Raw genomic sequence first — 27824 nt, 5'->3', positions numbered from 1 at the left:
AATGGTCAAGAACAGGGTTTGTCCTGGGCCTGAGTGCAATCATGAAACTGTTTTAAATGAAATGGATGTGAAATATCACAAGTATGCAGAAGACCATGCTATGCTGGCATTTAATTATTTTAGGAAAGTTTTCTGTCAATTTTCTGAAAAAGACAATTTCACTTTAAATAAGAAAAAAATATCTCAAAAGAGTACGACCTTGGTTCTGAGACAAAGCAGCATTTTAGGGACAGAGGCAGAACAGCATGTCTATGAGCTTGATTCCACTATTAATAAACTCTGACCTTCGTTAAAAATAGCAACTGTGAGTCACGTCATACTGCTGGGTGATGTGGACGTTTACAACAGAACATATTTTCCACCATATTTTTAACTGCTTTAGAGTCACTCTTAAGCAGCTTGTTCCACATTTAATTAAAACTGTTTCTTTGATATTCAATTTAAAAATTAAAAATAAAAAAAAACGCAGCGAAAACGTTAAAAAACAAAACAAAACAAAAAACATTGCCCTTTTGTATGTACAAAAAAACCTACCTCTAAAACAGACTTAAAGTAGTCACATATTTAAAACAATTGGGCGAAATGGAAAAAAGAAAAATAGTTTAAAAATAAACTACAAACTACTGTTCTAAAATGATAGTGTTGTCTCTGGTTCACTCTGGATGACCAAAATAAAGGCGTATTTTAAGTGCCAAAATTAAAAAAGAATTCTCGAGTGTGTGTGTGTGTGTGTGTGTGTGTGTGTGTGTGTGTGTGTGTGTGTGTGTGAGAGAGAGAGACCATGTGTATTTGTACATGTGTTTCATTGCCCTCCTTTTGAGTGCATAGCTTCCTTCATGTTGTTTTTAATGCTGCCAAAAAAGGTTAAACTTTCCATTGCTTGGTCTTTGCACTCTTGAAAGAGTCTCCAGTAGAATTAATGTCTGTTTCCTTTAACTGACTAGGTGACAGGCTCCTTTAGATATCAGTGTCTCTCCTTTGATGTCCACAGCAGCAGAAAGTGGAGACACGTTGACTGCTGATTCCTGCACGGATGAGCTGCGAGACAAAAGAGAGACAGTGTCATTTGAAGGGCACAGGTGAGCAAATTTTACCGTAGCTTTCAGACGTTTAGGCCTGGATTCATAAAAATTGCATGGCGGAAATCTTTTTATATCACCATGTCGACGATACATAAATACGGTGCATTTACATAAATACACACACTCGCTGGCTTTACTTTTTCTTGAACACCTGTACACCTGCTCATTGGTGCAATCAGCCAATCATATGGTAGCAGTTCAATGCATAACATCATGCACATACTGCACAAGTCAGGTCTGCTTCTGGTACTGGAACCTGACAGGAATGCTACAGTAACTCAAATAATCGCTCTGTACAACTGTGGTGAGCAGAAAAGCATCTCAGAATGCACCACACATGGGATATTTTGCAGGAAGAAAGCTATACTGGCTGGCTCAGGTGAAATATATCTTAGTAGCGGTCAAGATAAATTGCTCTCTGGTCTATAAACAAGAACACCCACCTTGTCTTCATTTGCCATGCTGGTAGGAATATGCTGGATGCTCTGTGGTTGCCTCAATAGTAACTTGTGGCTGCTGGACACCGTTTTCCTACAGTTTCATTTAACAAGTGAGCAACAAATACATTCTGAGAACACTCAACACTTTGTAACCTTGGTTATTGTTGCTGATTTACCTCGACTGAGACACTGGCAGGAGGCACTTGGGTGTACTGGGGTATGTAGGTCCCTTGCATAGCTGTGTTTGCAGGTATGTACTGAAAACAGAGGGAAAAGAGGTATAACAATTATGTAAGGAACGAAAGATGACGGGGCATGCTGTTATAGGAAGAACAATGGGGTGGTGTGATGTTGCCAACTATTAGCACCCAGAAGTTTCTAAATTTAATAATGAATGACGTCATACTTTTTATCCAGTTATGTTGTTGACTCTAAGTGAGTTCCTGTTTTCGATTGTGTTGTAGCTATATAAATAGCTCTTCCCTCACAAGCTTCTCTTTTTCTCTCTCTTGAGGTTCCATCCATCAATCTTCCATATTCTATACTGGGGAGCCTGGAGCCTATCACAGGCAACAGGACGGGGTGCTAACCCATTACGGGACACAATCACACACCCATTCACACACTATGGACAATTTGGAAATGCCTACAACACACATGGCTTTGGAATGGAGGAGAAAACTGGAGTACCAGGAGGAAACCCCCGAAGCACAGGGAGAACATGCAAACTCTGTGCACACAGGGTGGAGGCGGGATTCGATCCCCCAACTCCAAAGGTGCGAGGCAAGCGTGCTAACCACTTACCCACCATGCCCTCCCCTCGCTTGTATATTACCAAGAACCCAAAAAGTGCAAAGTCATCTGTCCTGAAGACTCTCACATGATTTCCATAACTCCTTCCATAGATTCTCCTTACAGAAAACTTCACCAATAATTATACTGTACATTTAATAACAGCATAACAATCGCCTTAATTTAAACCTGTGGTAGTGGGAACTACTGTCAGAGCTGCTGTTATGGAAAATTAATTAGCGCCATCTGACCAATCAGAATTGAGAATTTAACAGCGCTGTGGTATGAAACATTATAACTCATAACGCACTCTGTTGTTATCGATATAGTGTCGAGTGTTAGGGGACTCACCGTGCCGCTGCTGCCCAGGGAAAGATGACTGAGCTGCTGGGTCAGTGGCATCATGGCAGCAGGCTGGATGGACAGTGTGTGATCCATGGTAGGTGTTAGGAGTGTTCCCTGTGGATATTCCACAGAGAAAATGAGAGCAAAGGTGATGAGAACCATATGGTAGGAGCACTGATTTGATGGTTGATGCGCTGCTTTATGGAAGACCTACCGTGGGCTGCATGAGGTACGACTGATGGTGCATCCAGGATGGATTGTGTACCTGTAGTACAGGGAAGGATTCTGTTTATCACTGAGTCAACACACATTGTCAATTATTATAATTAATATGCATAAAATATGAAGAAGAAAAAAATACCACCTTGACGGGAACCTGCAAAACTGTTTCCCACAGACTTATCAACTGAACTATCCATCCAGCCATCCACTTTCTGTACCTGGCTTATCCTTCAAAGGGTTGCGGGGAGTCTGGAGCCTATCCCACGGGACTTGGGGCACAAGGTGGGGAACACCATGGACGGGGTGCCAAACCATCTCAGGGCACAATCATACACACGTTCACACACTTTAGAGATGCCAAGCGGCGTACAGCCAGTCTTTCGACTGGAGGAGGAAACTGGAGGAAGCCCCCGAGGCACGAGGAGCACATGGGTGGAGGCGAGAATTGAATCTCCATCCCTGGGGGTGCGATGTAAACCACTAAGCCACCGTGCACCCCTTCAACTGAACTAAAATATATTTGAAGTGAAAAATATATTAAATGGAAATTGTAAAATTATAATTAATCAATCATGTTTCTTATGTCATGCATGCTAAGAAAGGGGGGGGGGGGGGGTTGAATATAGAACACGGCCCTACTGATTTAAAGGTTGAAGAACCCTACATAGTGCTTCGTTATTAACGACGATTCGCAGAAAACCTCTTTAGCCAGCGAAAATTCCTCAGCTATGCAAAGAATCCTTGACAGAACTTGTTTAGTGCATTTAAGGAAGAACGGACTATCACGTACATCATGAAATTTCCCAAAGGTACGGTGAAAATGTTACAAGTTGCCCTGACCTTCTATAATAGACATTACAAATAATGTGGGTGACTGAAAACCTGCAGAGTCTCAACTTTCTATGGACTTTGCATTGGCACACACATACACTGGGCTGCAAGAATAAAAACAAAACAAAAGACTAAATGTGAGGCATGAAAACAGCCCTGACCTGGTATGTTGAAACAGGGGAATGCATGTATGGAGAGACAGAGGTCTGTGTGATCATTCTGTTGGGAGCAATGCAGTAGGGAGAGGAGTAGAACCTGCAGGGGGCGACACACACACAAATACACACATTTCACAGCTACTGTATATCTGTACTGGTGACAAATGTGTCTCCATCATCTCACAGAGGATGCAGCGTTAGCGTTAGTATATCTGGCAGCTAAAGCAACAAGCTCACCCATTCTGTAGGGCAGGGGTTGGGTCGTAGGTCAGCATCATTCCACCCTGTAAATTCGAAAACAGATAGAAAATTCATTGAATGAAACTAAACTTTTTATACACTATATGGCTAAAAGTATATGCACACCTGACCATCACACCCATATGTGGGTCTTCCCCAAAATGTTGCCTCAGAGCTGGAAGCGTACAATTACATAGGATGTCATTATATGCTGTAGCGTTACAATTTCCCTTCACTGGAGTTAAGTGTCCCAAACCTGTTCCAGCATGACAATACCCTGTGTACAAAGCGAGCTCCGTGAAGACATGCCAAGGTCGGCGTAAAAGAATTCAAACGGCCTGCACAGAGCCCTGACCTCAACCCCACTGAATACCACTGGGATGAACTGGAACGCCTCCTCTCGCCCGACATCAGTGCCTGACCTCACTAATGCTCTTGTGGCTGAATGAGCACGAATCCCCACAGCCATGCTCCAAAATCTAGTGGAAAGCCTTCCCAGAAGAGTGGAGGTTATTAAAACAGCAAACGGGGACTAAATCTGGAATGGGATGTTCAGCAAGCGCATACAGTGTAGATTTGTACACATTTACAGCAATTGGCAGACACACTTATCCAGAGCAACTTACATTTATCTAATTGTTTTATACAACCAAGCAGTTGTATAAAAGGCTCAAGGGCCCAGCAGGGGCAGCTTAGCAGTGCTGGGACTTGAACTCATGACCTTCCAATCAGAAGGTCACTATCATCTTATCCACTGAGCTACCACTGCCCACCTTCACGTTTCTGAGAATTGTGATATCAGGAAGAAAACATGTTGGGGCAATTATAAGAAAACAAATAACAATGGGAAGATTATTTTCCACAACAACTTACCAAAAGCTAGCAGTTTTGAACACTTTTATCCATTTACAGTTACATTTAATGTTGTGGAACGTCTGCAAAGTGAGTTGGTATTTCTAGTTAGTTTTCGTCTCTCTTGAAGTTAATCAAAGAAGAAAAATTCAACTTGGCCTGTTATCAAAATACCGCAAAGCCTTCTGTCCTGATCACATGTCAATAAATGTAAAGGAACAGCTTTACCTCTGAGTGTTACAAAGTGCTGAAACGGGAGACTCTGTCCATGAATGTCAAATAAACATCTTCACCATATCAACAAATACACACGGTTTAATATTTGTTAATGTGGCGCGTCCACCGTAAAACTGTATAAGATGTTACTATAGAAAACCATAATATATTAGAATGAGCACATTAACATAAATCTCTGATTTGAATTGCAGCCAAAACTAATGTCAAAGCTGCTGTTATAGAAAACTAATCAACACTTTGACCAACCAGAAGGAAGAATTCAGCATGTTAATGCATGTATGGTGCTGGTTATCTCTTAAGGCCCAACATCTGGTACAACTTTTATTCGATTTGATTGCTAGACTTCCATAAATGACGAAATAACAACGTTGGTGCAAGTAACACATATTGTAGACAATATTATTTTTAATTATTATTATTTCTCACCGTCTCCCCATCTCTCGTCCACGGCCGACCGTTTAGAAGATATTTGCCCTGACTCTGACGTTTCCTCTGCCCCCCGTCGGCAAACTTGCACAGCAGAGGCTCCATAGGCACTGGGGAAATGACAACAGAACAGTAATAATAAGAAAACAACAACTAAAAAAACACCAGGCAAAAATACACAAATAAAAACTATTCTATCAGTAAATAGGTAGTGAAAATTTTAAATGTCCTGTACCTGCCACTCCAGGTGGTGTCTTGATGTATTTGCCATTGAAATGCTGAATAACGGCCTCACATTTTTCTGTCGATTCCATCCTGTTTAGAATTTTATACATTATATACCAAAACAGTATGGCAGAGAATAGATGGGAGTGCAGTATGTCTTTACTTTCAGAGGATTTCGTGTGTTGAGAAAGGCAGGCCGGATTTACCTGGCAAAGCCCACCCCTCTACTGGCACCACTGGCGTCACGGAGAATGCGTGTGGAGATGACCTGACTGAAGGGCTTCAGCATGCTCTCCAGCTCCTGCTCGTCCATGGACAGAGGCAAGTTGGAGATATACAGGTTGGTAGGGTCCTGCTCCTGTTGCTGCAAAAAGAGACCGCATTTGAGGTCTAGCGTTTCGGTTCGAATCGAGCGTTTTATAATACCACAGAGATTCGAGTTGCCAGGGAACCTTGTGAAAACACAACGGGAACGTTTGAGTTAAATATATATAATAATATGAAAGAATAATTAGAGTTGAATATAAGACATGGAGGAATAGTTTGAGGTGAATATAGAGTATCATAGAACAGTTTGAGCATAATATGCTGTAAGAGCGAAAAAGAGCTTGAGTTGAATATAAAAAGATGACAGATGATGTAAGAGTTGAGTATTACAGCGTGATGGATGAAGGAAGGGTTTGAGTTTGTATAAGTGGATGACATGAAGAAAGGGTTTGAGTTAAATATAAGAGAATGACAGCAGAGAGACGGGTTTGGGATGAATAGAAGATGGTAGATGAAGGAAGAGTATGAGTTGTGTATACAAGGATGATGGATGAAGTAAGTTTGAGTTTGTATGAGAGTAAGAGGGTGAGGTTTGAGAGCTTTGGTGGAATATAAGAGCATGGAGAAGAGTGTGAGTTAACATACGTGTTTGACTTGAATATGTTATAAGAGGGGCTTGAATGTGATATAAGAGCGTGAAGAAAGTGTAAGTGGAATATAAGATCTAGTTTGAGCTTCAGTCAATAATAAAAGCAAGAAGGATGAGCAAGAAGGGACTGACACACAGTTAGCACCATGAGGGAGACGTATACGTAGTGTACTACTACTACACTATGTTTACTGCTGCTAGTACTACTACTACACTATGCAACTAGCACTACTAGTTTAGACTTCAATATTCTCAAGGGAAAAAGCTATAAGGTGTGCATTTGTATCTGGGTATGTATTCCATTGCTATGACATCCAGACAATTATACAGTGACTAATGGCTTCATTTTTTTTTCTCGATAAAAGGTGTCAAAAATAACTGGTTTGGAAATGTTCAGGTTGTCAACTTATTACCATATGTATATCCTAACTGGCTCTGCAATATGACAGCCCATAGCATAATACGCACCCTCACCTGAGAGTAAATACATCCATAATGCATGCGTATGCATGCCCTCAGCCAATTAATCCTATTTTCACATTACACCGCAACGGGAGGTGGCTTTTCGACACTTGGACACTCGGCACAGGAGGATGTCCGCACACCTTTTTCGCTTGTATTATGCAGACTAAATGCAACGTGTTAGCCAACGTCTCAGCTAGTCTTGGTGTCACTTAACCAGAACTAACTCAAAGACAGCTGGGACATGGCAGACCTGCAATTCACCCCGACAACGCTTTGCATATCAATTACGTCGGTGTAGAGATGAAATTAAAAAGCTGTAAATGCATTACCGCTTCATCTCCATGTCATGAATAATGGATGCATAACTGCAGTGACCTGCAGTGAAGGTGATTTTTTTTTTTTTTTGCACAGATCTCATCTCATCTTGAGATGATTTGCTTTTTCTTATTCAAGAAAATGGGAGGTGCTAGGAAGCCCGAGGCAGTTGCCACATAAGTTTTACATTCCTAAATAGGTCGGTGCGCTAAGAGACTCTAAACTGGTTGTAATTAAGTCTGGAGTGGAAGGTAATAACGAGTGTTGCTTTATTTTTTTGGGAGAGACTGACAGAGGAAAAAGGCTACACTTCAAAACTTGTGTGACATCAAATCCATACTAAACTTACATATACTGTACATCTTCAAAATGGACATAAACAGTCATAGGACGAGACATTAGGTAAAGAAAGTAGAGAGACAGAAGAGAGACGGTGGAGAGTGAGAGGTGAAATAGAGAGAGAAGCAGGCTCTTAAGGTGGAAACAGGACCCTCTGGCACTCCTTGTTTATTCTCAACAAGTTCAGTGCTGAACATGCTCAGGCCTAATGGAGTTGACTACACTATTTTCACGGCCTGGCACCCTCACACACACACACACACACACACACACACACACACACACACACACAGGCCATGGTCTAAAGGGCAGCCCCAGAACACAGCAATCTGTACCTATTATTCGTCGATTTCTCTCAAGAGAATCTAAACCTGCTAGTATTTTAGGCAAAGTATACATCAGGAAAGAATACCGCCCCCATTTATTACTGTCCCAGACAGCTTGGTCAAAGATCAAGCCAAAGTCATTTTCAAATCTGAGGTTTGATTGAAATAAAGATAGTTTTCATCCCCAAATTTAGGACGTAGGTGCTACTTTTACATGAAAGGAATACTAAAGGAATACAGCATTTTCAACCGAGTCTCTATCTACAGAATCACAGACAATCTTTTTTTGACACATTTCCTGTACTGACCAAAGAATGGAAAAGCCATTCACTCACAACTCACTTATAACGGAAGTCAAAGGGCAGTAGTTGGGCAAACGTTTATTCAACGTCCATATTTTTTGTAGAATGCTTTTAGGTCCAGTTTAATTTGTGTCTAGTTGGGCATAAATAAGTAAATAAAAAAACGTCTCTCAGAGACTGGATTAGTTGGTATCTCAGTTTTTAAGACGGTGTTTGGACTTCTGATCAGAAGGTCATGAGAGGAAATCCCAGCTGGGCCCTTGAGCAAGGCCCTTAACCATCAACTGCTCAGTTGTATAAATGATGTGGATAAGGGCGTCTGCCAAAATACTGTAAAGTAAACGAAATCATTTGTGAATACTTTTAGTAAGACTTTCTCTCATGTCTATCTCCTCCTAATACCCTTACTGTTAGAGTGTACAAGATGTAGTTTTTAATTTGTAGTGTATTTTAAACATTTATTCAACCAACATCCCTATGTTAGACTGGTGTCTCATCCAGGGAGTATTCCCACCTCACGCCAAGTGCTTCTAGGATGTGAGTGAGTAAGTATTGCAGCAACAACTGCCCTTAGACTTCTATTGTATTTTATATATATATATATATATATATATATATATATATATATATATATATATATATATATATATATATACACACACACACACACGTTTTGGACAAAAAGGTTTTCTGTCTTTCCTCAGTACATGGAAATGTGTTGAAATTCTCTTCTGTGATAATTACACATTACACATACTCTACAGATGAATAGAAATCGGGATGAAAAATGTTGGAGTGATTCAAATTAGAGAATTGTGACCTCTTACCTTTGCCATCTGAGCCTGAACTCCAGTGGCCTTCAGTGCTGTAACAGCTTTCTGCGCAGATGCAGGACTGTCAAAGTCAACAAAACCGTAGCCTACACACACACACACACACACACACACACACACACACACACGCACACATTATAAAGTATAAAATGCATACATCTGCATAATACATGTTCAAATTCTGAACATGTACTGAATAATTTCTATTCGATGTTATTCAGCAGCTTCTGGTTCAAGTCAATAGGTTAAGCTACTAGTGTTGCCTGCTTTCTGCTATCAGCTCAAGCAGGCAAGCTGTACCACATGGACAAAGAACTGTGCTCACACACACATACACACACTCGGTAATGTTTCAGGTCAACAGATGTGGAATTACTCAACAGTGATCGCAGTGCTGTTACATCATGGTGCACACACTTGCCACAGATGAAACAAGGCTTGGAGGCCAACTCGCATGCAAATGTCAAAACGAGGACACATCCTACCTTTGCACTTGTTGGTGGTCTTGTCCAGGATGGCCTTGGTAGACACGATCTTGCCATACCTTTTCGGGCACAAAATCACACACACACACACACACACACACACACAAACAATGCCAACTGTTGCTTTTATTTTATTTTTTTTTAACACTTCTTTCCACATTTCCATTCTCCTACCTCTTTATCATTGCTAGAAGTAGATGTTTACCATCATACCTTTCATCTGCCACAAGGCATGTTCGTGAATAATCTGGATGAAGAGTTCAAATTACAGGCAAAGTCTTTAACCCAGAGTGTTAATGTCGGGGCCGAGCTAAGTGGTGGAGCAGATCAAGAGGTCGCTTTGAAACGGTCTCCTTTAGGACAACAAACAAAGGTTAATGAGGGGTTGTAGTTGTCTGCTTGAGAGCGGTGGTTTCTTAGCCTCTAGGGCAGTGGAGGCTCTCTGAGGTAGCTTCCCTGAGGTAGCTTCCCAGCTTTCCCTACCTCTGTGCTTCCCAGAATCAAAGTTGGGCCCTTAAGGGTCTTATCTCTCAGCTGCTTAAATGTAAATGAATATTCAACAATTGACTATAGAAGGATATAAAGTGCTTAAAATCACTGAAACTATAGTAGTATACTAACCGTTTAATGAACATTTTCATATCCAAACTGTTGAGTGAGGCTGATGCATGAGGCTGATGACCCTTGTGGTCAGTGCCTAAGGATTATGTAGCATAGAAAAAAATATATATGGCTCTGTAATTCTCGGGTACTTTGAAGGTGCTATAAACAATTATCTTCCAGATTTATCAACTTTGATTGGCTCGCCTTCTGACCCCACATAAGTCGAGAAAAAGACTGATGGTTTAGAGTCAACGCTGCATGTCGTGCTCGATAATGCTGTGCCATTTAAAAGAAAACTACTTAAAAGGAAGCTATAATGATCTGATATACCAACTTTATACACACTTTAAAAAAGAGCACTCATAATTTAGAATGGAAATGGGATCAAAATAAAATGCTAGTCTTACAAAGTTCAGGGAAGAAAACCCTTGTTAACTCTAGACAGGCTCTTAACAAACAGTTTACAAATAATCCTAGATTCTTATTCAGTACAGTTACAGTTACAAAGAAACTAGGAACAAGACACCTACTGAAGCACAAACACCAATAGTATGCTGTAGTAAAGACTTTTTCCCACAACAGAATTGAAAATCCATCCATCCATCTTCTATACCGCTTATCCTTTTCAGGGTCACAGGGAAACCTGGAGCCTATCCCAGGGAGCATGGGGCACAAGGCGGGGTACACCCTGGACAGGGTGCCAATCCATCACAGGGCACACTCACATACACACTCACACACCCATTCATACACTACGGACACTTTAGACACGCCAATCAGCCTACCATGCATGTGTTTGGACTGGGGGAGGAAACCGGAGTACCCGGAGGAAACCCCCGCAGCACGGGGAGAACATGCAAACTCCACACACACAGGGCCACGGTGGGAATCGAACCCCCGACCCTGTGAGGCGAACTTGCTAACCACTAAGCCACCATGTGCCTGAATTGAATCCCTAATTCAGGGATCCCTAATTATATAGAGACAAGCATTGGCTATGTACATACGTCTTTTTAACTATCACTTATCAATCTACTGCATAAAAAACTTGGCCTTGACCCTTGTCAGCTGTCAAACTACAAGTCAATATCAAACAATTTTTTCCCCAAGATCCTAGATCCAAGGTTGTACCTCAGAAACTAAGCTTGCAGTACCTGCACAGGAATCACATACATTACTCTTCCCTCAGGATTTAGGTCTCATCACAGTACTGAGACAGTGCTTAGTAAACGACCTACTACTGGCATATGACCGGGGCTGTGTTCCCCGGCTGGTGTTGCTTGATATGGGCTCCCTCTGGGTACAATTATGCTGATGACACACAAATGTATGTGTACTGTCAGCCAAACCTATGACACATACCAGCTTAATGAAATTAAGAACATTATGTCTAAGAATATTAGACACTGGATGCTGAATAATTTCTTCTACATAATTCTGACAAGATTATGGTACTTCTCCTATTGCCACAAGCAGCTAGAAATAAGCTTTCTGTAGCTACGGTACTTCTACTATCGCCACAAGCAGCTAGAAATAAGCTTTCTGTAGCTTTCTGTAGGAACTCCGGTTGTGCTTTCAGTTGCTGCATGTGCAGCAGTAAAAGACCTTGGTGGGATTATTGACTCTAGTATCTCATTTGAAGCTCATTTGAAGCAAAATATATCGTAAGTTTCTACAACAGTTCGTTAACGTTAGCCAACTTACTTGCACCCAGTAAATTAGCACAGAGCATACTAAAAGAAGGGGAGCATTTTGCATTCGAAAACAGCAGACAATGTCTTTAATAACAGTGATTTGTTGCTTGTAGCTGTTCCAAACCTGCACAAGGAATATGTTGAACCACTGAATGTAATCTCTATCTAAATCATTTGTGTTCACAATGCTGTTCAGATAGCTAGCTGTTCACCTCTAGAGCTACCAGTACACCAGGATGAGGTAGCCTCTGTCTCAGTTGTACTGAATGTTCATTTTGGCTATACGCGACGTACAGTTGGTATGTAAATACGTGTCTTGGACGTAGATGTGTTAATTTTGAGCAAAGGAACCACAGTAAATATAGATCACAACATAGTCGAATTTAAAAATACCATTAAGAAATAAAGTAAACAAAACCTTCTAAAAGTTAAACACCGAGGTCAGAAGAATTGTCAGTAGCACCCTGCTGTTGTCCGTGACCCTGGCATTGATACTGCCATAAAGAAAGAACAAGACCACTATTTGTTTTTGTTTTTTTTCATTCTTCCATTGCTTCCTGCCATCATTTGCATTGTTTGCATGAAGTATTTATGAGGGTAATGTGGAGAAATCATGCTCTCAATAATGGATGCTATTGTGCACACAGACCTGCTTTGCATATCTTAGGGGTGAAGAGATATAAAAGATATATGGCCCAAGCTGCATATGTGTGTGTTGATTGGATGCAGGAGAGGAGATCTCCTGGGAGGCCGAGAAAGAGAGGGAAAGAAAAGGGAGGATGTGGGAGAGAGAAGGGGAAAGAAAGGGATATGTGAGAGAGAGAGAGAGAGAGAGAGAGAGAGAGAGAGAGGCCTCCTTTCCCCTGGCATGTGCTTGCAGTGTAACCTGAGAGTTCTCCTTGTCTGCCCTGCACCACAATGCTAACAGCCGACTGGGTCCTAATGCCCCACCATTCTAAGTAACATCACATATGTACTAAGTAACACACACCTAGCATCTAAATATGATGACATGAAACAAAACTTGCATTCATACATCTGACAGTTTAAAATACATCTTTTAAAAGATTATGGCATTTTCAAGCTTGTTACCCCAAACGTGAGAAGAACTTTGCATTAAAGATTTCATTCTGACTGAGTTGACATTGCAGTCTGAACTGATTATAACCATATCGCAAGTAGCCAACAACTTGATCAAATCCTGATATTTATTCTGAGAGAAGATCACATCTGTTTTTTTTACTTCTGTTTTTACCACCACATTTGTTAAACTGGCTTCTTACCCAATATAATCTTTGGAGGAAATATACTCAACGAAAAAAAAGAAAAAAGAAACGTCCTCTCGCATTCAACTGCTTTAATTTTCCGGCAAATTTCTTAACGTGTTTCAACATAAAAATATTCAACAACCGAGGCATAAACTGAAGAGGTTTCACAGACATTTGACGAGCAGAAATGGAATAACGAGTCCCTGAACAAAGGGGGGTCAATATTAAAAGTAACAATCAGTATGTGGTGTCTCCTCCAGCTGCTTTAAGTGCTACAGAGCATCTCATCCTCATGGACTGCACCAGATTGGTCAGTTCTTGCTGTGAGATGTTCCTCCACTCTTCTACCAAGACATCTGCAAGTTCTCCATCACGTCTGGAGGACACACACGGTCACATGTAATTTTCCACTGCGAGGACGATCAGCTGTCCTTCCTGTCTCCCTGTAGCGCCGTCTTACGTGTCTTACATTACAGACATTGCAGTTTATTGCTCTGGACACATCCGCAGTCCTCATGCCTCCCTGCAGCAGGTCTATGGCATGTTCACGCAGGAGAGCAGGAACCCTAGACATCTTTCTTCTGGTGTTTTTCAGAGTCAGTCGAAAGGTCTCTCTAGTGTCCACAGTTACTGTAACTGTGACCTTAATCACCAACCGCCTGTAAACCGTTCGCGTCTTAAGGACTGTTCCACAGGTGCATGTGCGATAACTGTTTAAGGTCCATTGAACAAGCGTGAAAGATCTGTAAAGATCTGTAAAACTTATCTGGATTTTACAAAATTCTTTTTTTAATAATGGGACGTCTGAAAAAGGAATATTTCTATTTTTTCGCTGAGTATACATTAAGTGTACACTCACTACCATTTTAGTCGGAACACCTGTACACCCTATCAATCTTGCCATTATCCAATCAGCTAATCACGTGGAAGCAAAGTAACGCATTAAATCAGGAAGATACAGATCAAGAGCTTCAGATAATAGTTTACATCAAACAACAGCATGAGGAAAAGCTGTGATCTCACTCACTTAGACTGCGGCATGGTTCTTGGTGTCAGACAAGCTGATTTCAGAAACTGCTGATCTCCTGGGATTTTCACACTCAACAGTCTCTAGAGTTTAGAGAATGGTGCAAAAAGACAAAAAAAAAAAAAAAACCCTTCCACTGAGCAGTGGCAGTTCTGCAGGCAGAAATACATTGTTAATGAGAGAGGTCAGAGGAGAATGGGTAGACTCATTCAAGCTGACAGGAAGACTACAGTGACTCAAATAACCACTCTTTACAACCAAGGTCAGCAGAAAAGCATCTCAGAAAGCACAACACGGAGAACCTTGACGCACATGGAATACAACAGCGGAAGACCACACTGGGTTCTACTCACTCAAGTGGAATCTGAGCCTACGATGGGGAGAAGCTCACCCAAACTAGACCGCTGAAGATTGGAAAAACGCTGTGTGGTGTTTTTTTTATTTTATTTTAAATAACACTGTTGTGATACTGCTGATCCAGTGTATTGTTCTGAATCTGTAAGTTAGAGTAGGCAGCTGACTGCTGATGAATTTGGGTACGTTACAGAGCATAACACTCTAAACCATGTAGGCATGGACAAATGAAAAGGTAGTAAACAGGCACTGAATCCAATTATATGTACTCGTAATAATTGTTGATATGTATTTTTAAACACAGCGCACTCCAGTTGGATCGTATGTTTTATTTTTTAGCCCATTTCCTCCCAATTTGGTCATTCATCAACTAACCCCACTAGTAGATTCTCCCAATCATGCCACATCGACCAACCAGGCAGGGTGAAGGCCAGCACATGCTTCCTCTGAGACACACAAAGCCAGCCACCACACCTTTACAAACTGCTATTCAGGCTACAGTATGTCACAGGGCAACTGAACACACTAGGAGGAAATACTAACCACCCTCACCCTCTTGTAGCCCAACCGAATTTACTTCTCGGCATTTGATGTGTCATTAGTGGGAGGTTTCAAAACCAAGAAATCTCACCCAAGAGTGTTTGGAACAACTTTGGAGAATTTGAAACAGCGGCCCTTTAATTTAGGTGAAATTTCATTAGCTACCTTGCGAGCTAGTGTAGCATTTGCTTACAGTATTTGAGCATGATATTAACTAATTTCAGGCAACCACAACATGGGATAAGCACTCTGGAGCATTTACATGCCTGGTGGACTAACTAATGAGTTTATGACTTTGTAGAGCACTTGGCTTGGAAAATACAGCTTGGGTGTGCAGCCTTTATTTAAAGCCATTGTTGATATTGGTTTGTTTGGGTTTGTGTGTGTGTGTGTGTGTGTGTGTGTCTGGCCAAAACCAACCAGGTGTGGTGAGACAGTATGCAGAGCCGGCTTAGTTAGGAATTAGTGATTAATATTACCGAGCTTTAATTCCAAATGGAAGTTTACCAGTGAGTACAAAAATCTTTAAAAGACCTAAAAAAAGAGAGAAGACTTTAATAAGATGTCTAGCTTCATTTTTTTTGGTAGTATGTCTTTCTGAAGACATAGCAAAGATGTCTAGCGTGGACCTATACAAGCCAACGACGTTGATATTGACGAGATGACCGAGCATAACCCGATTTTGCTGCACAACAGATAAAAATGACCTGTCACCTGTAAATACTGAGATCATTTGCGCTAGCAGCTGAAGTTCTGGCAGTGTCAGATGATTTGGGATTAAAATCTCAAACTGTGACCTCTACTACAATGCTTGTCAAAAAAAAAAAAAAAAAAAAGCCACCAAATAGAGGACAGCACAGGATTATGCAAAACTCACGGGACGGCTACAAATACGGCAGTGCTGATGACGAAACGTAAACAAAATGTGGGGTTTAAAAGAAGAGCAGATTGTTGCACTGTGGCAGCAGAAAGAACATCGCTGTGAGGACTTTTAGTTTACGCAAGCCTGTTTTTATTTCTGCATGAGCCCATATTGTGCTGATTGATGATGTAAGCAGAACAGAAATATTTCTTTAATAGCAGGTCTATCATTAGAGGATCTTCATCGGTATAATCTGGCATGGAGAACACACAGTCTGTTACAGAATTTGGCCAAGATTGTATCTGGTTCAGTCTAACAGTGTAACAATAACATTATAAGATCGATTAAGTCGCACTGTCTAAAACTTTAGGATTAAGGCTAGATTGGCTTTTTTCAGGTTTTGATGAGATCTCTGGATCACGCTGAGAGTTCTGTGTAAACACCACTTTCATATGGAATATGAATATGATGGTGAGCACTGCTCAGCTTTTTGCAAAAGTAATTACCCTTGCAAACGTCCCCTTTACCAGCTGCCACCATTAGCCTCAGGAACACCTGACACATACATCTCTCACTCTACACTCTCACTCCCTCAGCCTCCAGTCACCTTCCCTTACCTCTGTCTTTCTTTTCCTGCCACACTCTCTCATTCTCGTCCCCTCCTTTCTAAAGCTCTCTGTTTCCCGTCTCTCTCCCTCCCAGTTGTTGCCCTTGTTTGTCTTTCTCTTTCCCCTTGGGCTTGCAGTTTCCTGTAGGGCTGGGCGGCCACATCAACGATGTTTCATCCAGACTGCTACAGTCAAGTGAGAGGGCCTCTCTCTCTCTCTCTCTCTCTCTCTCTCTCTCTCTCTCTCTCTCTCTCTGCTTTTCCTTTCTGCCATCCTTCATCTCTTCATCTCTACCAAAAATTACCATTTTAACTTTTGACCCTACAGTTTCCCACAGCGCATCTCCATTAAAAAAAAAAGCCTATCTTAAGCATAAAATGAAAGGAGAAACTCTTTCTCAGAGCAGCAGCTAAAGTTTTTTAACTTGCTAAAAATCCTCAGTGACAGATTTTGATGGGCACGTTCCATATTGAGTGTGTTCAGTAAAGCATGTTCAATTATGCATGAAGTACTGAGCCATTTTTAGTCGTTTTTCCAGAGAAGAAGGATGTCGTATAGAAACAATGTATGGCTCAGATAAAGTGAAATTCTTCTGAGCTCTTTGGCTGGAAGAGCGAGACCCCTCCTTCGTTTTCTAGCCGTAAAAGGAAGTGAGACGAAGGAAGGGAGGAAGGGAAGGAGGGAGGTTCAGGGGAGGCGCAATCATGCCTACTTGTTGGGAAGGCTTAGTGCTGCCAACTAGAAAGAGCTTTGTTTGAAACCCAAACCCCTGTTGACTTTACCACAAGTTACAGCCTGCTGCAGGGTTTCATTCCAGAGCGGGGTCATCTAAGCTAAAGATAAGGGACACGGGTTTACCAAGTTCAACATAACGAAAGTATATAAAAAAGCACTACAAATAATCTATAAAGCAAACATGCACACATTTAAAATCTATTAATCACTCAACCCAAGATGATGCAAGGGATCGGGAGTTTTTCATTAATGCTTTGGCTCGAGTTATCTGCTTTGGGGTTTTTTTTCACTTGCATGTCTAAGGTAAACTCAGGACATTTGGAGACTCGCTCTCAGTCTCTATAAATGTCTCCCTCCACACAGTATGAGCTGAATTCCTATCAACCTTAGTACCCACGATGCCAATCTTTCTACCTTTTAGGTATACTTTTTATTTTTTTACGTTTTCTAGCAGAAACAATGGAATTGGGTTGATCAACTCAAATAGAATGGCAATTTTTCATTTTGCAATTTCCTATGCAAATTTTTTTTATTATTATTATTATTTTTTATTATTATTATTATTATTATATATATATATATATTTGCCACTATCTAGATTTCTTTACTGCTCCACAAATTCATATCTGTATCCGTATTCAGATTTAAAACTGGGTATTCTTTCTTGTCCCACGAGTTGGAATAAAAACAGTGCACCATCTATTCATATCGGCCTTTGTATCTGTTTAGAACACATAGAACAGTTACCCCTCTATTATGTAGGCCTACCCTTCATTGGATGTGTTAAAAAGTGCATGTTACAGGTGACACTCACGGCTGACAGAGTTTAACCAGGTCTTGGTCTGTGGTCCCTGGATGGAGGCCACGGATATAGAGGTTGGTTTTGCTCAGCTGGTCCACTCCACCACTGCTCCCATTACTGCTGGATGTGGGGTTGGGACTGGGAGGTGCCATCTGTTGGGTGGAGGACACATACGCCTGCAAAAAAAAAAAAGAGAGAGAGAAAATAAGCCGAGACTTGGTTCCACCAATGAGATACAGTAAGATTGAACTACTTTCATGAAACTAGAAGAACTGTGATTTTAACTTGAAGGTGTCCGGGTTTGGATTATATTTTTTATTTTACATTTGAGAAAACTTTTGATGCCAGATAATAGGAAAGACTGTAAAAGTATGTTTTCTGGTCCCCAGTATGATCCTGACCTCGGGTTGTTGCCTTTCCATGCATGTTCTCCATGTGTTCATGTGGGTTTCCTTCGGGTTCTCTGGTTTCCTCCCACCTCCAAAAAACACACCAGTAGGTAAGCTGTCTATGCTAAATTACTCCTTGTTGTGAATAAGTGCATGAATATGCATTCCATCCAGGGAATATTCCCACCTCGTGCCCAGTGTTCCTCGGATAAGCTCCAGAACTATCATGACTCTGACCCAGGATAAAACACTTACTGAAGATAAATGAATAAATAAATCCAAAGTGTATGATTTTACAACGTTTTTAGAACAATAATATACTGCCTTTCTCATGTCAAACACACTCCTTTTAACCATCGGAAAAAAAAAACAAAAAAAAAAACAAGATAAGTGTTTTGGTTTTAGTCCTTGTGCAGGTGCAGGAATCGCTCAGACTCTTCATAATCAAAGCACTGCAGATTGATCTCATGTGTAGGGCTGGAAACGGCCTTGCCCCCCCCCCCCCCCCCTCCTCCCCCGCTTCCCCCCTCTTCGCAAGGCTCTGCTTACTTTTCCAATTAACTCCTCATCAGTCACAGGGGCAGGCAAGGATGGAAGATTTCATTAGAAAGGCCTGTGAAATCAGACCACGGACAGGGAACAATGGACCGGTTTAATGCAGGCTTCGAGATCACTTGTGTGGCTGTGGATGTTTGAAATTTGGGAAGGTTGGCTTCCAGGGGATACCTGTCATGAAGCTTAAGCCAGACCCTGGACACATCTGTAATTAGTGGGTTGCAAAAGTGCTTGATACACTCTTTTTGATCTTCTAAAAAAAAACCCAGGTAAGTTTAGTTTTTTTCTTTGTGGGATCATCCTCATGAAACATCATACAGCTTAAAGATATTCCACTGCCTCCTGTAATTGAAAATGGTTGTTTTGCTAACACTGGGGCATAAGATGAACTTTGAACCCCACAGTTATAAAAAAAAAAAAGATCTATTCTTTCTTTGTGTGACCAGTCTCAAATTCGCATGTTCTTCACATGTTTTCCTGTCCTCGGCTTTACTGTAAGCACACCCACATCCTCTGTGGTGTGCTATGTTTTAGGTGGAACCGCATCTAATCAAAATGACTCTGTCAGTTGTACCAGACACCTACTTCCCCTGGACCAGACATGTACCTCCACTTCTCTGATCTCTGGAAAGTATGCTGAAATATCCACAGCTGCCATCTCCCACCCAAGAAAAACATTTATTTGCACTCACATTACCTCTATCTAACATTTCTCAGCCTCCTCTTTGGAATTGGCGGGGATCGTGTTTAAAGGATTTTGAAAGCCTTTCAAAAACCTTATTCCCGTTTCAAGAGGCCTTGTTCCCACTCAGGGAACGCTTCTGACATACACAATGTATGATCAAGTACTCGCTGCCCCATTCCACTCCCCTTCAAGTCAGGCTCGGCCATTGAGGCTTGTCTAATTGGGGGCTGAGCTTGTTAGCGTCCAGCGCTAATCTCTCTCATGTGCTGGGGGGCAATGAGAAGTCACTGTCTCGTTAAGACTGCTACACTCTGCTTGCTTTGCTTCGCCGTGAGAGAAGCTAATGACCGAGAAGCACCCCCTCTGCCAAGCCCATTCGTCCTGCTCAAGGTGAGATGCAACTCGACTCCTGCATGAAGCCATCAGCTAAACAACTAATATGCAAGAAAACAACAACACCAAACAAAGCAGACTCCTTAATAGTGTATACACTCAGACAACCGTGTTCTGATGTGTTCAGAAAAACCGTTCAGTTAAACAACAGGATCTTTAGCGTAGGCATTCCATTAATTATCAATGGCACTACCTGTTTGTCCCCAGCTAACTATCATTAAAATGCTGAAGACATGTCAGAGACATTCTTCACAATCTAGAGCCACGCGAACCCTGAGATTCACACCTGTGTTCTCACATTCCGTGAGCCTGTCTCGGCTCTGCGTTCCTGCTGATCTGATCCTTCTTGCTTCTATTGAGCGAGGCTTAGCTCAGTGTGACAGGCTGCAGAGCAAACACCCGGTCACAGACAAATCAATATGAGCAAAGCACATGCCGGTACATCTCGGTCTCTGCCTAATTCAATCAGGGAGGCTCTCCTTCACTGCACCATACAAACATGAGGGCTCTATCATCACTCCCAGAGATATGTGGTCTGATAATGAGAGTCTAGTCATGAGAACAGACGATATATTTATATATATCTGCTGTGGGATTACAAGCACCAGGAACACCAGGCCTGTCCTTTGGCTGTACCTATCAACTATGCAAAAAGTTACAGGCAAAAATCATGCAAATTGCATCTTTAATAAAACCAGAAGCATTTATCAGGATATGTACGCCAGGGCAATTTGAATATAAAATCATGATTAGTGTTTCCATTACCATTTAATGGAAGGAAATGGGATAGCCTGGTACTAAGTAGTGAATTCAACATTTTCTCACTGTAATATTTATCTGTACCATATGACCAATTACTAAAATAATTCCAATGTTTCCCTGTACGTTAAACCTGTTTGTTTGAAAATCCTTTCATGCCGGAAACTTAAAGGCATTTAAACAACATTAAAAGTGTCTTAATAAGCTGTTCGGCCATGACAGGCTGCCATCCTAAAAGTCTCTGGAACTGTCCTGGAGGTAATGAACACCATTCTTCCTGAAGATATTCCCTTCATTTTAATGATGGTGGGCGGCTGTCTAACACGTCACTCCAAAATCTCCCCCGGGTGTTCAGCTGGTTGGGATCTGGTGACGATGCTATAAGGTTAAATAAATAATTTTAAAAAATAATCATTTTTACACTGTCGTCCTCATCAAACGATTCGGCGTGAACCCTGCAACTTTAGTAAAACCACTGCGTGTGGGGGCGGGGTCATCCTGGAAGAGGCCACTCCCATTATCATAGAATTAACGTGATCAGTCAGAATAATTTTGTATTGATTTGCAGTGATACTTGCCTCTAAGGGGATCCAAACTGTGCAACAAAATACCACCACAACATAACACAGCCACTCGCTTTTCTTCCATTTCTCATCACTATACATCAAGATATTCATTTCAGAATACCTTTGATACGTTTTGGCATAAACGGTTACCACCTGCCCCAACAACTGCCTTAAATGTATAGAATATTTTTCAACTGTTGTAATCACAGATACTGTATCACACATACACCAGAACATTATTTTAATAACCTCAGCTTGGATGCAGCTTCTGGTGATTGTGTTGTGATTGCTCGTATAAAAGTTGTTAGGGGAGGAGAGTATTACAGATACAGTACGGTACAGTACTTATTTTACTAACGCTATTAAAAATAAGGCTTCTTTAATGGTTCGTTACAGCACCATAGGTTCCGCAAAGAACCTTCTTCTTGTGAAGAACCTTTTTTTTTTTTATATTGTATAGGGTTCCTGAGCTGTATGGTTCTCTAGAGATTAAAGAAGTTCTTTATGGTTTTTATAGGTTCTTCAGAGCAGTGTATATAGGAACCCTATATGGTTCTTTGTGGGACTGGAAAAAGGTTCTCCTGGCATCACTCTTCAGAACCTTACTGTGGTCCATTAAAGCACTACCTAAGGATTTTTATTTTTTTTAAGAGAACTTATGATAAAATGGTTCCTTGTGGCACTGCTGTGGAGACCCGTTTCCGGGTTCTTTAAAGCACCAGCGAATCGATCGTTCTCTAACGAACGTGGACAGGAACCAAGTTAGCAATTAATATTAGAATCCAGAAGAAGCCACATTTTGGAGTTGACTCTGCTGCAAATCTACCTGATCCAATGTAATTCATAATTAGCTCTTGAGGGGGATCAGGTGTGTTTGGATCAATGGAAAAAAAACCATGAAACTGTGGGCTGGATTCAAGTTCCTCAGAAATAGACCACGTTTCATTTCGAAACAAATACTCATTTCGAAATCGCATCACCCCGATGAATACAGCACAAGAGATGATGATTTAATTGGAAAGCAACAGCGGCCGCGAGAGAAGAAAAATCACTCAACCCCTCTGCGTCCGCCTCCCTCCTCCAACATTTTCTCCTAAAACCTACACATGAGGGGTTACGCTGTACTTCCATTTCGACAGCCTTCCCCTCCCTGTGACTTATTCACGTATGAAGCTGTCAAGTTCCCTGATATCTGCCCGAAAGGAAAGCTTTGACTCTTCGGCCGCCGACACCTCCAGATGTGAGTGCGTTGCTTGAGCTGGGAATTCCAGGAATTCCAAGTCATTAATCTGAGCGATCTGCATCCCTGCCAAGCGTGCAGGAAGGAGCCAAAATCCTCTCTGAGACTCATTTCAAAACTCAACTCTATACACACTTCCACTGGTGCGTTCTACCAGCTCTGCATGGGGAGTGTACGCTTTGTCCCCTCCTCGAGTTTTCTGTGCCTGGAACAACAAGACGCATCACTTCTTTCTCTACAACAAAAAAAAATGACGGTTTTGAGTTATTTAATGTTCATTATAGTCGAGTGTTGTCTGGCTGTCTTCTTTAAGAATCTGGAGGAGGCATCATTAATGCGTGAGATGAGTCAGCTTCATTATTCAGTCAAGCGAATGAATATTTTTGAATATTACAGCTTTTTAGACCAAATCTAAAAAGCATCCACACTCTTAAATATATAGGTTGTTCGATTGGTCTTTACACCTTCTTCTTGTCAAGAACCCTTTTCATTGTATAGGGTTCCCGCATTGAGCTCTATGGTTATTTGGAGATTAACGAAGTTCTTTATAGGTTCATCAGAGCAGTCTATTGGTTCTTCAAGGTTAATGTGAGCCTGATAAGGTTCTTTATGGGACTGGAAATGGTTCTCCTGGCATCACTCTTAAGAACCTTACTTTGGTCCCTTAAAGCAGCAACTAAGGGTTTTCTAGAGAACTTATGATAACGTGGTTCCTTGTGGTACTTCTGTGAAGAACCATTTCTGAGTTCTTTAAAGCACCGGTGTATACACGGCTCTCTGAAGAACTTCAGAATAAAAGGTTCTTTGCGCAACTTAAAAGGGTTCTGCTTAGACATCAGGCTGAAAAAAACTTTTTCGTTCTAATCGGAAGCTCTGTTTTTAAGCGTGTAACGCGTCCCTCGGTAGATTCGAGTTATTTCGTTTAGATCACCGTTCTGAGTTAAGTTTTCTAAAGAAGAAAAGTCACGTTTAACCGTACTTCAGCAGTTTGTAGCTCCTTCTATAAACCATTCCAGTGCGGACGCTGTCACCATGCACAGACTTTATAGCGCCATATCTCACAGTTATAGTTGCACAGATGCTGTAGTTATGATGACAGTTAGAATAATGTTCTTAAAGCGACGGCTGATGCACTCTAATGTAATCCAGCATCTGCACTATCAGGTAGCAACAAGGATGCTGGGGTAATCGTTCATCATCACAACATGATCGGCAGCAAACCTCTATTCACTATTCAAGCTTGCTTTGAAAGCTTGCATTCATACACGTTAACCACAGTTGTTTAGACCCGGACTGACGTTTTTGCTCTGAAAATACAACTTTTCGTCATTTCTAGGCATGCACACACAAAGCGACAAATGTAAACTGCCAAACCCTGGAGCTTGTACTCGAATGCTTCAGCCAACTGAGTAATCCACATGTCTGGATTCTGGGACTAAGCTTGTGTTGTTTGGCTGTCCTTAACTGGGAAGATGATGACCTTGCCAGGGCGTTCAGCACTGCGCTGATCATGCAGCAGCCTCCTTCGTTACCGGAGTGCCAAAACAGTTGCTCGGGGGTTCGTCCTTAACATCTGGAAATGTACTAGGCAACAACTTGATTTGTTTACCTCATACTGAAAATGGGACGCTTTCAACCTAACGCGAATATCTTCAGATTGACTACAATTGAGAAGTATAGTATAGACTGTTTCCTTATGTGCACTCTGAAAAGGGTAGCAAAAGGGTACGTTTTAAAAGTGCCTTTAGAAGGTGCGTTTTATCTCGAACGTGGGCTTACTTCCAGGTGTAAGATACTTATTAAAGGTACAAAACGTGCACTCTTGAGGGTCCCAAAGAAGCAGCAAGGAAAGGAGTTTAGTACAATCTAGATATCTATCTCTATCTAACTAAGTTATTGTTGTTATTATTATATTATTATATTACTATAAGCACCTAAGGCTAAATGAGATGCAGCTTCTAGAGTGTTTAGATTCATTTTTGGTAGAACACAGAAGACTTTTTTTTTTTTTTTTTCTTTTTTTAAAAACACCCCCCACCAAACCCTTAATAATTTCAAGCCATTTTTTTGGCATCATGCTGGAGAGTATTTAGGGGTGGGGCTAATTACTCAAACTTGGTTAAACTCACTTACTATTTGCCCCACCGCCACCTCCTCCACCCCCATGTCATTTCATCGGTAACGCAAATCAATAATCCATCCTAATTAATTGCACGCTTTGATGTCACGCGCTCTTGCCGTTTCCCTTTAAACCGGCCGCGTGAACCGTTCCACAGCCCGCGAGCTCAACTTCCCCGACAGCCCGACGCGACAAAATAACCGAAAACCTTCACCGCACTCCCGGACTCCATCCCTGTCCCGCTACACTAGCGGTTTTACGCTATCCGGTACGGGATACACTCCCGTTCTCACCCCTTTACCCACCGTATCCCCCCCCCACACACACACACACGCACACCACCCCCACCCCCCCTTTCCCATACGCTCCACTTTCAAGGACACTGCAGCTCGCGACCGCGCAAATTCAACACACAAGCCGCGCGGGTAAGCCACGCAAAAACGAGCGTTCACGCGCGAGCACAAGCGCCTCGCGGCTTCGTCCAGATGTTACCTTTTTGCCGGTCCTGTGAGTGTAGCCGTTATACGGGCTGGTTCCTGTCCTTGGCGGTGCGGAGAGCAGCATTTTATTTTCCCGACCGTGTGCCGTACGGAGCGGCGAGCTCAGCCGAGGCAGCCTGGTGACGTCACTCAGCGCCGAGTGTGGGAAGAGATTGGAGCCGCGCGCCGTGATCACACCAACCCGAGCGCGCGCGCCACTACCGCGCAAAACTGTTTATTCATCTAATAGCCAACACACAGCATACACACATATAGCATAATAATAATAATAATAATAATAATAATAATAATAATAATAAACACTCACCTTATGTTTACTCTTTCCACTTTCATATCTACACAATCACGTGATTTATTTATTTTTATTATTATGTTTCTCACATTTTTCGCACGTGCGTTTTATTTTCACGTGATGTTTCTTTACATGTGCGTGTTATGCTTCTCATATTTGTAGGAAATGAGATTTGTATTTGTAGTAGCTGCGTGTAGTGGACTTTTCTGCATGATTCATTTGTTCTGAGACACATCACATGTTGACTCACTTGAACTTCATGTGTGAATAATGACACGATTCTTAATACGCGTGCTTTTAGACGTTCATTTTTAATGCGTTTTTGTTTTCACGTGATTCCCCCCCCCCCCCACTTGTATTGAACATTTCACATGTTGTGCATGTGTTTTTATTTCCACATGTGATTCTTTTTCTCTTGAATGACTCCTTTAGATTCATATGTTGTTTTGCATATGATTCATTGATTTGTGATTCGTTGCATAAACTTTTCCATAAGTTTCCGTTTAAGTTACTATCACGTGATTTCCCCCATTAGTCATTTATTCTCACCTGTCCCCCCCCCCCCCCCCCGCCCCCATGTGATTCCTTTATTTTCTTTCCTCCACGTTTCTTTTTCTTCCCTCCACGGTTTCCTTTCTTTTTCTTTCTTTCTTTATTTTGCATGGGAAATTTTCCAAACATTATATATAATTTTTCACGTGTGATTATTGTTTCTTTTTCTCCTGAATGATTCATTCATTTTCAAGTAATATTTTCCACATGACTCATTGATTTTAGCTTGGGATTTTGCTGGTTTGTACATGTTTTTTGTTTTTTGTTTTTTTTCTCTCTTTATTTATTTGTTTATTTATTTATTTATTTATTTATTTATTTATTTTTCTTGTAGTCTTCTTTTATTTTAAACACGTAAGGTGATGTTCAGTAGTTCTCTACGATGCTCCGTTGACATAAAAGTTTTTTTGTTTTTTTTTTAAGTTTCAAAGTTTTAATTTGTTGTAGCTTGCTATTTTAGCAGGTTATCCGCATTCCTGTGATGTTGTTTTTTTTGGGGGGTGGGGGGGGGGGTTGTACGTGTTTTTACATACCTTTAAGTTACTATCACATGACCCCCCCCCCCCCCCCCCCCATTAGTCATTTATTTTCACATGATTCCTTTATTTATCCCCTCCACATTGTTCCTTTTTGCATGGGATCTTCTCCGTACCTGATTTACGTATTTATTTTCACGTGATTTTCCCCCCACGTGAGTCATTTATTTTCAAGTGATTTTCCCCCACATGATTTGTTTCATTTTCTTGTTAGTTTTTCCACATCGTTCCTTCATTTTCACATCTGATGTTTTTCCACACAATTAATTAATTTCCAGATGTGATTTTTTTTCTCTCCGTAGAATGTGTTCATTTTCACATATGATGTTTTTCCACATGATTCATTTCTTTTTACACATTTTACATGTGTTTTTCCCCCACATGCTTCATATATTCACGTGATTTTATCCGCATATTATTCATTTTCACACGTGATGTTTTCCACATGATTTTTTATCATAGACTTTCTAATGTTTTTCCACGAATGAAATGTACATGATTGTTCCATATGAGGATTTAAGTTACATCTATACATCTATCATGTATAACATATATGCATGCAGGTACAGTGTTGTTATTAATTACCTGCCAAAATTTGTGCCTAATATGTATTTCAGGGTCTGAGACTGTTTGAAAGACTCTCGTCACTGTTGTGACAAATGAACGGCTCGTCCTAGCTGAGGTGGCAGAGCGTAAACGAAAATAAAGCAGAAGTTATCTAAAACTATAAAAAGAGCGTCATTTCCTCTTGTGCACCCGAAAATTACTTGTAGGACAGCGCTACTGGTGATGTAGTGGGAGCTTAGTGGTTAACATGTTGGGCTACTGCTCGGACTGCCAAGCCGCCACTGTTGGACCCTTGAGCAAGGCCTTTAACCCTCAGCTGCTCAGTTGTATAAATGAGATAAATGTAA

The 27824-nt window shown here is 41.3% G+C and overlaps 1 protein-coding gene and 1 long non-coding RNA gene across 7 annotated transcripts; one reads left to right on the top strand and one right to left on the bottom strand.

Moving 5' to 3' along the window:
- Positions 1-84: 84 nt before the first annotated feature.
- On the bottom strand, positions 85-25978 carry rbms2b (RNA binding motif, single stranded interacting protein 2b). 5 transcript variants are annotated; one of them, XM_017487223.3, is made up of 15 exons: positions 25838-25975; positions 25523-25727; positions 18337-18500; positions 9832-9890; positions 9341-9432; positions 6057-6214; positions 5861-5940; positions 5626-5735; positions 4108-4154; positions 3874-3967; positions 2874-2924; positions 2666-2728; positions 1699-1779; positions 1526-1613; positions 85-1038 (listed from the first exon to the last, which is right to left on the bottom strand). In XM_017487223.3, the coding sequence occupies exons 1-14, from the start codon at positions 25861-25863 to the stop codon at positions 1533-1535; spliced, it is 1311 nt and encodes a 436-aa protein (XP_017342712.2). In that variant the 5' UTR covers positions 25864-25975; the 3' UTR covers positions 85-1038; positions 1526-1532. The 5 variants fall into 5 exon arrangements, 4 of the variants coding, with proteins under 4 accessions (XP_017342712.2, XP_017342710.2, XP_047016531.1 ...); XM_017487221.3 differs by having other exon boundaries at positions 2666-2773; positions 25838-25970; XM_047160575.2 differs by having other exon boundaries at positions 2666-2773; positions 25523-25752; positions 25838-25954.
- On the top strand, positions 990-3815 carry LOC128635118 (uncharacterized). 2 transcript variants are annotated; one of them, XR_008398001.1, is made up of 3 exons: positions 990-1079; positions 2037-2298; positions 2644-3815. It is a non-coding gene; the product is annotated as an uncharacterized LOC128635118 (long non-coding RNA). The 2 variants fall into 2 exon arrangements; XR_008398000.1 differs by having other exon boundaries at positions 2037-3815.
- Positions 25979-27824: the final 1846 nt, after the last annotated feature.

Source organism: Ictalurus punctatus, chromosome 15 (assembly GCF_001660625.3).
Source record: "Ictalurus punctatus breed USDA103 chromosome 15, Coco_2.0, whole genome shotgun sequence".
Lineage (NCBI taxonomy): Eukaryota > Metazoa > Chordata > Actinopteri > Siluriformes > Ictaluridae > Ictalurus > Ictalurus punctatus.
The sequence above is the reverse complement of the archived record's forward strand: the minus strand, read 5'-3'. Positions and strand labels throughout refer to the sequence as shown.

What these genes read in the sequence shown, in the direction of transcription:
- rbms2b (XM_017487221.3), bottom strand. Translation starts at nt 25,863, where the DNA reads ATGAAAGTGGAAAGAGTAAACATAAG. An exon ending in GACCACCAACAAGTGCAAAG is followed by an intron (nt 9,433 to 9,831) that starts GTAGGATGTGTC and finishes GTGTGTGTGTAG; the next exon opens with GCTACGGTTTTGTTGACTTT. An exon ending in CTGCCAGTGTCTCAGTCGAG is followed by an intron (nt 1,614 to 1,698) that starts GTAAATCAGCAA and finishes ATGAAACTGTAG; the next exon opens with GAAAACGGTGTCCAGCAGCC.